General features: G+C 45.6%; 1 protein-coding gene across 2 annotated transcripts in view; it reads left to right on the top strand.

Annotated features, from left to right (window-relative positions):
* Positions 1 to 12631, top strand: part of RAI14 (retinoic acid induced 14) — a 137743-nt gene that overhangs the window by 74549 nt on the left and 50563 nt on the right. For both annotated transcript variants that reach the window (XM_066602463.1, XM_066602462.1), the window contains exon 4: positions 8701 to 8789. In XM_066602463.1, the coding sequence (XP_066458560.1) occupies positions 8701 to 8789 (89 nt within the window). The remainder of the gene's footprint in view (positions 1 to 8700; positions 8790 to 12631) is intronic.

The following is a 12631-nucleotide window of genomic DNA, read 5'->3' as shown; positions in this document are numbered from 1 at the left end:
TACAGTTGTATCCAGTGCAGACAATGCTCTGTGAGCTAAAAAGCCCGGACTCCAGACTAATACATTGTACATTGCTAGTCCTGCTCTCAGCTGAGAAGTGGATACAATTGTACCAGTGTAGACAATGCTCTGTGAGCTGAATAGCCTGGACTCTAGACTGATATATTGTACATAGCTAGTCCTGCTCTCAGCTGAGAAATGGATGCAATTGTGTCCAGTGTATACAATGCTCTGTGAGCTAAACAGCCCAGACTCCAGACTGATGAAACAAATTAGCAGAGAGATTTATGCAGCTGCTTCTGATGTGTTTAGCTCACAAAGCATTGGCTAGACTGCTTACAGTTGTATCCACTTCTCAGCTGACAGCAGGACTAGCTATTTACAATGTATAAGTCTAGAGTTCGGGCTGTTTAGCTCACAGAGCATTGTCTATATTAAATACAATTGTATCCACTTCTCAGCTGAGAGCAGGACTAGCTATGTACAATGTATCAGTCTGGAGTCCGGGCTGTTTAGCTCACAGAGCATTGTCTACACTGGATACAATTGTATTCACTTCTCAGCTGAGAGCAGGACTAGCTATGTACAATGTATCAGTCTGGAGTCCGGGCTGTTTAGCTCACAGAGCATTGTCTATGCTGCATACAATTACATCCACTTCTCAGCTGAGAGCAGGACTAGCTATGTACAATGTATCAGTCTGGAGTCCGGGCTGTTTAGCTCACAGAGCATTGTCTACACTGGATACAATTGTATTCACTTCTCAGCTGAGAGCAGGACTAGCTATGTACAATGTACCAGTCTGGAGTCCGGGCTGTTTAGCTCACAGAGCATTGTCTACACTGGATACAATTGTATTCACTTCTCAGCTGAGAGCAGAACTAGCTATGTACAGATTTACTGCCTCTGAATGTACACAGGTGTGTTCTCATTGACTGATTGAAAACACATATATCTTGAGTGGTGAACAATTGCAACTCAAAGGGGCAGATTTAATAATCCTGTCAAATAGAGATTGCAAACCTAGACTAGACAGTCTAAACATGTGCCAGAGTTATCACAGTAACACATGCTGGCTGATAGATCTGGCACATCTGTTTAGTCTGATGTTGTACCACCTACTAGCTGACTTAGCTTCACATCAGATTTGACACAAATGATCATATTTAGACCATACCCCTTTCCTTCATGGTCATACCCCATTCTCACAAACCACACCCCGGTTTTGGGTAAAAGTGGCTAAAAAATTTTTTGAATGTGGTACAAAGCCCAAAGGATGGGTAATACTGCATGTCTATGAGGGCTGTCCCACTATCCTGAGAGGGGATCACCGAGGGGCACTATCACTCTGAGGGGGGCACTGTGGGGCATCATCACTGTGAAAGGTGCACTGAAGGGGGTAGTACTGGGGCATGACTTAGCAAAAAAGGAGGCGTGGCCTAATGGAAAAATTTGCAGCGGTGCACTTAAATTGTCCCTCTTTGCTGTTCTGAGGTTTGTGTTCTGTTGTGTCAACCGAAGGATGTGTATTAGGATAGATAACAGGGAAGCGATATTATTATTTATTATCTGGCAGCACATTGTTGTAAGGACTCTGAACTCTGAGGCAGCTTGTATCTATTATCCAGCCTCATTTATCACACTGGAGAGTCTGTTTCCTGATAAAGCGCAGGCCGGGGCAATTAGCCTCTGTTTTCTTGTCACGGATGTATAAAATCACCATAACTGGTCAAAATAAAGTGGATACTGGAATATTGGATTTGACACAGAACTAATTACAGTCAGTGTCAGAGGTCGGCTCCCAGCTGGAAATCTCCACTAGTAGAAAATATCCCAGTGCCTTAATCAATAATGCATGAAGGAAATACAAATTCCATCCGCCCATAACATCGGGAAAGAAAAATATGTATAACCGTGTGCCCAGTCCTTAAAGGGGTTGTTCAGTTGTAAATAATTAATGGCCTGTCTGCAGGACAGGTCATCAATAGTAGATTGGCTGGGACCCGTAACCCAGGACCCCTGCCCATAAGCTTTTCACTGGGTCGCAGACAGCTCCATTCTTACTGCAGTGGCCAGGTTTGGTATTGCAGGCCAAGTTCCCATTAAAATGAATGGGAACTTGGCCTGCAATACCAAACCTGGCAATTGCAGTGGGATGGAGCTGTCAGGATGAGTAATCAATCGCTGATCGGCTGGTGTCTGCCGCAGGGGACGCTGACTGATCAGCGGTTCTGATGCCCAATAAAAATTGCCTGGAAAACCCCTTTAAAGGGTGAGTAGTGCTTATTTTTAACCTATTCCCTACCTATATTTCTTTCTCAGATCAGGGGCCATTTATTGGGCGAGTAGTATTATTTTTTTTATATAGTTTTAGCCCATCATTGCCCATGATGCACCTAGGAAATTTCCTTAACCACCGAACTTTGTGTTTTTTCTTCTATTCATGTTTATCCAAGTTCTTGTCTGGCTATTAAGAACAATTACCCCAGTTCTTGGAGCCGCCCAGCTGGCTCATAAATGTGTCTGCCCCTGTTATAAGCCTCTTTGGCTGGAAAAATAATAAATCTGTATTTATATAGCACCAACATGTTCCGCGGCGCTTACAAAACAGGGGGAACAGAAGCAAAAGCACAATTACATCTAGTAATCAGTTGATGGAAACAGTAGGGGTGAGGGTCCTGCTCCAACAAGCTTACATACTACAGCTAATCGGGTGATACAGAAGCTAAAGGGGCTGGAGATGTGCACGGTATGGCGGGGTGGAGAGTGAGGGGTGCTATACACATAAACAATGGTCAGACTTAAGTCGTATAGTGGCTGAATCGTTATGACAGTAGGGGGCGGTTGATGGCTGCTAGTAGGGACTGCAGTCAGTAGGTCAGGGAGCATGTTATCAGGCGAAGTACAGAGGGGTTTGGTTTAGGGGATACGGTATGTCTCCCTGAAGCGGTGCGTTTTTAGAGCACACATGAAGTTATGTGTGTCAGGGATTGCCCAGATAGTTTTGGGTAGCGCGTTCCAGAGGACTGGTGCTGCTCTGGAGAAGTCTTGGAGGCAGGAAAGAGAGGTTCGAGTTAATGGAGCCCTTAATCTGATTTCGTTAGCGGAGCAGAGGGTGCGGGCTGGGTGGTGGATTGAGATGAGGGAAGCAATGTAGGACGGTACCGTTCTAGTGAGAGCTTTGTGGATGATGGTGACATGTTTTCTGTATTTGACGGACAGCCAGTGCAGTGACTGGCACAGGGCAGAGGCGTCCGAGTAGTGGCTGCCGCATTCAGGATGGATTGGAGAGGGTAGAGTCTGGTGCAGGGGAGGCCGATCAGCAACGAGTTGCAATAGTTGAGCCGAGCGTTGATGAGGCCAACGTTGAACGTTTTTAGCGTGTCCACCGTGAGAAAAGAGCGGATTCTTTGGTGTCAAAAAGTTAGAGAAGGATTGGTAAAGAAAGTCAAGATGACAGTAGTGAAGAGGAGCTTGGCAACCAACAACTTGATAGCTGTCTTAAAAGCCCTCGGAATAAGGTTGTGGTGTGGGAAGACAAAAATGAGGTTTCGTGATAACCACATGAAGTTGGAGGACACAGGATGGGAGTGACTGCACATATAACATGTTCTGAAGGATCCTGGGACTCAATGACAAATTTGAAGCTTGGGCTAAATAATGACCTCAGTCTCATACTTGAGCTACATCCATAGGAATGCATTGAGTTGCACTTTATATGATGGAGATCCATGGAAGTTGAATTTGATGTGTCTTTTGCACAGCATTAAACTGTGACTGAAGAAGAGAAAGTTGCTTGTCTTAATCCCCATTATGGTCACATGCTGCAGTTTGAGTCTTCTGACTGGGATTGTGGAACTAAAATCGTAGTCTAGCTATGTTCTCCACATACAAAAATTCCTTACCACCACAGTGAGATTCCCAGATCAGTAACACCTTCTAATATTGGCCATAGGGCCCTTTTACACAGGATGACCTGAATGGAGACGGAGCCAGTCAGGGATCATTCCAGCTGCCCACCTCCATGCATAGTAAACAGGCTGTTAATAGATGAATGTGTTACGTTTGTGTGGGCAAATAAGCACAGAACCCACACAAATGTGCCAAAACAGGCTGGTTATAGCACAAACAAGGGAACGTAAACGGATTTCAGACTGGACATGCTGACAGAGACACATACATAAACATAGAGACTGACAAATGACCAAAACACTCACCTTGCATACTTGTGCACATAAGCAGATGATAGAGCTATAGAAGTACGAGGTATTGGGTCGTACATTGGCCAATAAACTTAAGCTTCAAGGCCACGACAAGGCTCCTCGTGTCTTGCAGTCCCTACACTAGCAAGATCCATCTACTACAGGACCCTAAGGGCTACCCTAGCGCAGAAATAGCAGACAAACTCAGCAGAACAAACTGACACAAAACTGCCAGAAAAATAAAGGAAACATACATGAACCAACAAACTCACCACAAGCTGGCATGGACAAGGATACATGACTGCTCACTGTGGACACCAAACAGACACTGACAAGAGCTGGGTTTATATGTGAGCAAAGACCTGGGGGATTGGCTAGCAGATCACCACACCCAGCACGCACAATTATACCCCACCTGTGGGCTTGTGCTGCTAGAAACGCTAGTACTACAGGTCCCAGCAGCACAACCTAACAGAATCTTAGGCCTCGTGTCCATGCAGAATCCAACTTGCGCCAGGCACTCCATTTTTTTTTTTTTTAACTCCTGCTCTCCCGCACTACCGCGCCGGAGAGCAGAAATTCAGGTGCGGGTGTGCCATGGATCCGGACAGCTGCCATAGGCTTCAATAGAAGCCTACAGGGGACCCGCACTAAAAATAGGTCATGCCGCGGGTGTTTTCCCGCAGACGCAATCTGCGCCTCAGGGGAAAATGAAATCCGCAGGTATTTAACTACCTGCGGGTGTCCAATGCATCCCTATGGGGCGCGGATCACGCTGCGGATTCTTAATTTTATTTTAGCAGTGGACATGAGGCCTTATAGTTTTGAAGTAAAGATGCTGATCCGGATTTTAACAGGTGCAAAATGCAAGCTCCATGGCGATAACCTTGTGACGCTGAAGTGTCCGCAGAGGCTAATTTTGTCCCATCTGATAGGTCCCCAAATTCTTTAGTTGAACTCTATGGTCAGCGGACAATACCATTAGTTGCACGGCTCAGCTGGATGTGAAAAGGAAGCAAATCCGCAGTCCTAAATGGAACTTGCTAAAGAAAATGAACAGAGATCCTTCAAAGTTCCTACCCTTAGGGTGTGTTCCGCAGCGGAAAATCCAAACCAAATAGAAATCTGTGTCAAACTTCCCACCAAATTCACTTCGTGTAAATGCATCCTTAGTCGCTCCAGTAAGGTCAGAGATATGTTAAGAACCCTGTCAGTGCATCTACTTCCAGAACCTTTGAAGGCCTGAGATCCTTCAAGAGTCTTCAACGTATATATGGTGTAAACTCCTTTCATCCTTTGAAACCCGATAGTCATCTTCCAACTTCTTCCCGGAGGTCTTGTCCAACACTCAAAAAGCCTTTCAAAACCACAAGACAAACCACAAATTCTTCTGTCTCAAGAGGCAATCGAAATCTGTGCGAGTGACTGGAACAACACCATGAACTGTCTGTTCAATGTCTCCTGGTTTCCTGCATATATCCCAGACGGCGCACTCCACATATTTTTGGACATAATTTTAACCAAGATTCCGCCTCTCGTTGGTCCTTACGTTGGTTCGACTTGTCTTTAAGGTTTTATAAGCCTACATGGCTAACTCGTGAACATGCAGAAGTGCTGAGATAAGACAAGGGCAGCCGTTGCTGTGGAGCAAGTTTTCCTTTAGGGTTTTGTGCTTTTAGGTGTTCCATCTCTGAACTTTTCGTAAGACCCATATCGTACTATTCAGTTGTGTGAAAAGCTAATGCCAGAACAGTGAGTGTGGCCCCACCGTGCCATAGACTTACGTGGTTTGGGTCTACACCTGAGAGCAGTAACTGGGGTCCCCTGGTTCTTCCCCTTTAAACCCACTAATCGAGATCTGGTCTTTGCTGCAGGCGCCCCATGCCTTTACTCCATATGCAGTTATGGTGTAATTTGGGTCTAGCTTGTACTGGATCCAGTACTTACAGTATGTTCGGTGCCTGTGATTGAGCTGAATAATGGAAATAAAAGGACAAATGTTAAAAAAAAGCCTTAGGCCGGCTGCACACGGGCAAATGTGCATTGCAGAATACAAAGCATGCAATGGAAAAATGATTTTTCCTGGAAACGAGCAGAAATCGATTGCGATTTTTCCACTTCTGGAGGAAATATCGCAGCATGCTCTATTTTTAAGCGAATTACACATGGACAGCTTCGATAGAACTCAATGGCAGCTGTCCGACCTGCGGCCCTTCCGCAATGACATTGCAGAAAGCTCGCGGGTACCCGCGTCATCGCCTAGCGTCGGCACAGGAAAAGCAGGGATTTAACTCCTTAAGGAGCAGGCTGTTTTGTACCTTAAGGACCAGACACTTTTTAGGGATTTTAGCCATGTGGTAGTTTTACTGACCTTATTTAATTTTCCTTCAGCTTCCAAAATCATTTTTTCCCCATGACATATAGGTGGTTTTTTTTTTATATATATCTTTTTCAATGACTTTTTTTCCGTTTTTTTTTTTTAGTTTTATTGGGGGTAAAAAGCTAAAAAAAACGATTAAGATTTATAGTTTTTGGTTTTTTTTAATTCGTATGTTTATGCTAAGGTAAAGTATGGGAATGGGTTCCTCATTTTATTTCGGACGTTTTGATATATAATATGTAATAGTTTTGGATTACAGGGCTTATACTGCGACGGTTTTGTTTCGCGTCGGCTTTCGGTTAATTTCTTTCTTATGTATATATTGTTTTATTCAGTTGTTTTTTTTATTTATGTAATTATTCTTATTACTACCTCTGTCCTCCATGACGTCATATAAGACCTCTGAGGGACATTCACATGTTTTTTTTTTATTTGACAGGGAAAAACATGCCCTGTAGTGACATTAATCACTGGTAGAGCTGATCAGGGTCTTCTAGGACCCTGCAGCTCTATTGTAGCAGAGAATCCCGATTGGTCTCGTGACCCCCAGGCTCGCGTAGTGGAAGAAACACTTCCACTTTCACTTTTTAGTACATAGCAGTCATTGAGGACTGTGTACTAAAGAAAGGAGGAGGCAGAAAGGGTTAAAACCCACTTCTCTCTCTTCCTCCAAGTTATCAGTTGTGACTAACAGCTGACAACCCATCTTGCTTCTGATTAATTGCAGAAGCAGGAGGCTTTAATTCCCGCTGTAATTTTACATACAGCTGAGCTTTAAGCCCAGGACCAAGCGCTGTAAATTTACAGTGCTTGGTCCTTAATGGGTTTAAAAAAAAAAGTGCTGCGCATGCCCAACGGCTCACCGTGCTGAACATCCGCAGTACAGAAAAGTGGCTAAGAACAACAGTCCTACTCTCATCTGAGAAGTGGATACAATATGTACAATGTATCAGTCTGGAGTCTGGGCTGTTTAGCTCACAGAGCATTGTCTACACTGGATAGAATAGTATCCACTTCTCAGCTGAGAGCAGGACTAGCTATGTACAATGTATCAGTCTGGAGTCCTGGTTCTGTAGCTCACAGAGCATTGTCTACACTGGATACCATGGTATCCATTTCTCAGCTGAGAGCAGGACTAGCTATGTACAATGTATCAGTCTGGAGTCTGGGCTGTTTAGCTCACAGAGCATTGTTTACACTGGATACAATGGTATCCAATACTCAGCTGAGAGCAGGACTAGCTATGTACAATGTATCAGTCTGGAGTCCGGGCTGTTCATCTCACAGAGCATTGTCTACACTGGATACAATGGTATCCAATACTCAGCTGAGAGCAGGACCAGCTGTATGCAGGTTTACTGCATCTCAATGGAAGCAGCAGGGTTCTTGTTCCCTGACATCAAACATAGATTTTGAAAATGGTGAATTACTGACATGCAAAGTATACTAGAAAGCCGTAGAACTTTAGAACTTTATTTAAAACCAGAAAACCTCTTTAAGGGGGTTTTCCCACAACCTATAATTGCTTCTCAGCTACTCTATTCTTCCTGGTTGCTGCTCACCAGGACATGTGACTGCTGCAGCCAATCACTGGGTATGGGAGGTCACTGTTGCGGCCAGTGATTGGCTGCAGCAGTCACAGTTTCTGGTCACAGGCTCCAGGAAGTACAGAGTGGCTGTCAAGCAATTTTAGGTAGTGGGAAGACTTCTTGAAGACATTACCTTTGCATCTTCTTAACATTTTGACCCATTTGAAAAATGTGCTTTAAAAACTGAGTGGTATCATTGGTTTCTTCCATAGGGCAGCAATCCTATCTGAGGTCATATATTTCCTGATCATCGTCCTTGATATCAGTGGGAGCTATGGAAACCTATAAATGAGATGATGCAGAAGGTTACCGTAGTTATGTGGTTAACGGCCACCTCTCCACAGGTGACAGGACCTGGACTGGTGTCTTTTGTTTTCAAAGTATATGTGTAGCACCATTCTTATTTGAGGACTTGGACAATCATTTGATCACCAGAGCCTTGCAGGATTATTGTACGTTATCTCTCCATATATACATGAATTGCAACTACCGCTCATCATATTAAACTGAAATCGGTTTTGATTTTCAGGTTTCACCTCGCTGCAACGAAGGGCAATGCAGACTGTGTGAGGATCATATTGATGCATGGAGTAGATATCGCAGCTCAGGATATATCAGGTATGGTAAACTGCAGCCTGCTCCAGTGCATCTGGAAAGTAAATTGGAGCAACTTTGCAAATGGTCTTGATTGTAAATCTTGTATTGTTTTGTGCCTACAGCTTCTATGCAAGACTATATGTCTCCATGGTGACAGACTACAAACAAACCCTGTGTAGTCTGATCCTGGGTTGCCAGTGTTGAGTGTTCCAGAAGGTTGCTTGCTAGTTGCGGTAAAAGGTCTCGAGCATCGAAGAGATTTGCTTGCCTATAGCTGAGAAAGGTCTTGAGTGTAGCAGAGATTTGCTTGCTCATTGTGGTAAAAGATCTCAAGCATCGCAGATACTTACTTGCCCAGTGCGGTGAAAGGTTTTGAGTGTTGCAGAAATTTGCTTGCTCATTGGGGTAAAAGGTCTCAAGCGTCACAAAAATGTTCTTGCTCGTGTCAGTAAAAGGTCTTGAGCATCGCAGAGATTTGCTTGCCCAGTGCGGTGGAAGGTCTTGAGTGTTGCAGAAATTTGCTTGCCTGTTGCAATAACAGGTATCAAGCATTGCAGAAATCTGCCAACTCGTTGTGGTAAAAGGTCTCCAGCATCACAGAGATTTGCTTGCTTGTTGCAGTAAAGGGACTTGGGCATTAAGAGATTTGCTTGCCTATAGCTATGAAAGGTCTTAAGCATTGTAGAAATTTGCTTGGTTTTTGCGGTAAAACGTCTCGAGCTTCGCAGAGATTTGCTAACTTGTTGCAATAAAAGGTTCCAAGGGTTGTATAAATTTGCTAGTTCTTGGCGGTAAAAGGTCTTGAGCACCGCAGAGATTTGCTAACTCATTGCGGTAAAAGGTCTTGAGCACCGCAGAGATTTGCTAACTCATTGCAGTAAAAGGTCTTGAGTGTTGCAAAAATTTGCTCACTTGTTGCGGTTAAAGGTCTCAAGCGTTGTCGAAATTTGCTTGCTTGTTGCAATGAAGATTTTTTATATTGGGTCATAAATTCTTTTAAAAAATTGGTTATGTCGATCCTTATCATTTACCTGATACATGCAGGTATTTGGCTCTGGTCACATGTGTATCAGAGTTTAGAGAGTCCGTTCCAGATTCAGTTAGTCCTAGAAGTATGATAAATGCCTTGGTAGGGCCCAACAGACCCCATTTTTAGGCAGTGGGACATGTCAGGCACCATTACTGTCCATCGTATAATCGATCCAGTTGTGCTTCACGGTTTCCATTTATAACAAAAACCATGATGCAAATGTCAATGGAGCCTCAGATTTGTGAAGGTGCTGGTCATAGACTTCAGCTTCACTAATTTCATATTTATCAAGTTCTGTCTTGTCAAACCCTTCACAACCTATGATGTAAATATATGCCGTAGGTCAAGGGAGTATGGGGTTGCTTCATACACAGCAGCTAGCTTCAATGATGGCCGTTTAAGCAGCAGAAACGAGATATAAACCATTATCTCCGGAAAAAAGTTGCTACACAGTGTATATAGGACCATATAGAACGCAGACCCTTATAGGAAAGAACAAGGTTATTGTATGGTGTAATAAGAGGCTACCGAATAGCAGCTATGAAATGTTAATAGGGGTGACTCCAATCTCTGTTATATCCTCATCCACTGGAGGGAGCAGCGGTCACTGACCATATGGTTGAAGAGATGTGCTGAACCATCAGAATGTAACATGTAACAAAATTTAACTTGACACTCAACAGCACTGAAGCTTTTCTTGCCTTTTCAGGGGTCTGTATGGTGTTGAGATTCTGTAAGATACAGTAATTTGTTGCAGCAAGTTGTCAGTCTTGGATTAAATTTTGCTACATCTTTACAAAACCTTCAGCTGTGGGCTCTCGGCACCCGAGGGGTCGATCTGCACAAAACCTTCAGCTGTGGGCTCTCAGCACCCGAGGGTTCGATCTGTACAAAACCTACAGCTGTGGGCTCTCGGCACCCGAGGGTTCGATCTGTACAAAACCTACAGCTGTGGGCTCTCAGCACCCGAGGGGTCGATCTGCACAAAACCTTCAGCTGTGGGCTCTCGGCACCCGAGGGGTCGATCTGTACAAAACCTACAGCTGTGGGCTCTCAGCACCCGAGGGGTCGATCTGCACAAAACCTTCAGCTGTGGGCTCTCGGCACCCGAGGGGTCGATCTGCACAAAACCTTCAGCTGTGGGCTCTCGGCACCCGAGGGGTCGATCTGTACAAAACCTTCAGCTGTGGGCTCTCGGCACCCGAGAGGTCGATCTGTACAAAACCTACAGCTGTGGGCTCCCGGCACCCAAAGGGCCGATCTGTACAAAACCTTCAGCTGCGGGCTCTCGGCACCCGAGGGGTCGATCTGTACAAAACCTACAGCTATGGGCTCTCGGCACTCGAGGGGCCGATCTGTACTAAACCTTCAGCTGTGGGCTCTCGGCACCCGAGGGGTCGATCTGTACAAAACCTTCAGCTGTGGGCTCTCGGCACCCGAGGGGTCGATCTGCACAAAACCTTCAGCTGTGGGCTCTCGGCACCCGAGGGGTCGATCTGTACAAAACCTACAGCTATGGGCTCCCGGCACCCAAAGGGTCGATCTGTACAAAACCTTAAGCTGTGGGCTCTCGGCACCCGAGGGGCTGATCTATACAGAGCCTTAAGCTCTGGGCTCTCGGCACCCGAGGGGTCGATCTGTACAAAACCTTCAGCTGTGGGATCCCGGCACCCGAGGGGTCGATCTGTACAAAATCTTCAGCTGTGGTCTCTCGGTACCCGAGGGGTTGATCTGTACAAAACCTTCAGCTGTGGGCTCTCGGCACCCGAGGGGTCGATCTGTACAAAACCTTCAGCTGTGGGCTCTCGGCACCCGAGGGGTCGATCTGTACAAAACCTACAGCTGTGGGCTCTCGGCACCCGAGGGGTCGATTTGTACAAAACCTTCAGCTGTGGGCTAACTGCACCCAAGGGGTCGATCTGTACAAAACCTTCAACTGTGGGCTCCCGGCACCTGAGGGGTCCACCTGTACAAAACCTTCAGCTACGGGCTCCCGGCACCTAAGGGGACGATCTGTACAAAACCTTCAACTGTGGGCTCCCGGCACCTGAGGGGTCCACCTGTACAAAACCTTCAGCTACGGGCTCCTGGCACCTAAGGGGACAATCTGTACAAAACCTTCAACTGTGGGCTCCCGGCACCTGAGAGGGGTCGATCTGTACCAAACCTTTAGCTGTGGGCTAACCGCACCCAAGGGGTCCATCTGTACAAAACCTTCAACTGTGGGCTTTCAGAACCCGAGGGGTCAATCTGTACCAAATCTTCAGCTGTGGGCTCCCGACACCCGACGGTCTACTACTTTAGTAAAACCTTAAGAAATGTTTTGGAACTATTCTAATGCGTCTTTATCGGCGGCTCCAAGCTGCTTCCATCCTTCCATACTGCAATACCGTATATTTAGCGACCGTCCTGTGCTCGCCTCCCGTAGCCTTAAGGGGGTTGTCTCATGAAAAGTTCTTATCCACAGAGTAGGAGGTAAGTAGCTGATCAGTGGGGGGGTCTCAGCTGTGTCACTCATGAGAACTGGGGTCTTAAAGTCATTACAATATGGCGCTCTCATGCGTACACACTACTGCTCCATTCATCTCTATGAGAGTGCCGGAGATAGTTGAGTACAATCACTTGGTTATGTCTGACATTCCCATTGAAAGTAATGGCTGACAGTGCGCACCCGTGAACACCACTCCATTTATACCATAACCTTTAGGACCCCCATTCTCATGAGCGAGACAACTGGCACCCTTACCAATCTCATGCATGGTTGGCGTTTCATTCATTTCATTTGGACTGACGGAAATACCCGAGAGGGCGCCACTGAGGTATCTTGAGACCC

This window comes from Eleutherodactylus coqui, chromosome 5 (assembly GCF_035609145.1).
Source record: "Eleutherodactylus coqui strain aEleCoq1 chromosome 5, aEleCoq1.hap1, whole genome shotgun sequence".
NCBI classification, from domain to species: domain Eukaryota; kingdom Metazoa; phylum Chordata; class Amphibia; order Anura; family Eleutherodactylidae; genus Eleutherodactylus; species Eleutherodactylus coqui.
The sequence above is the reverse complement of the archived record's forward strand: the minus strand, read 5'-3'. Positions and strand labels throughout refer to the sequence as shown.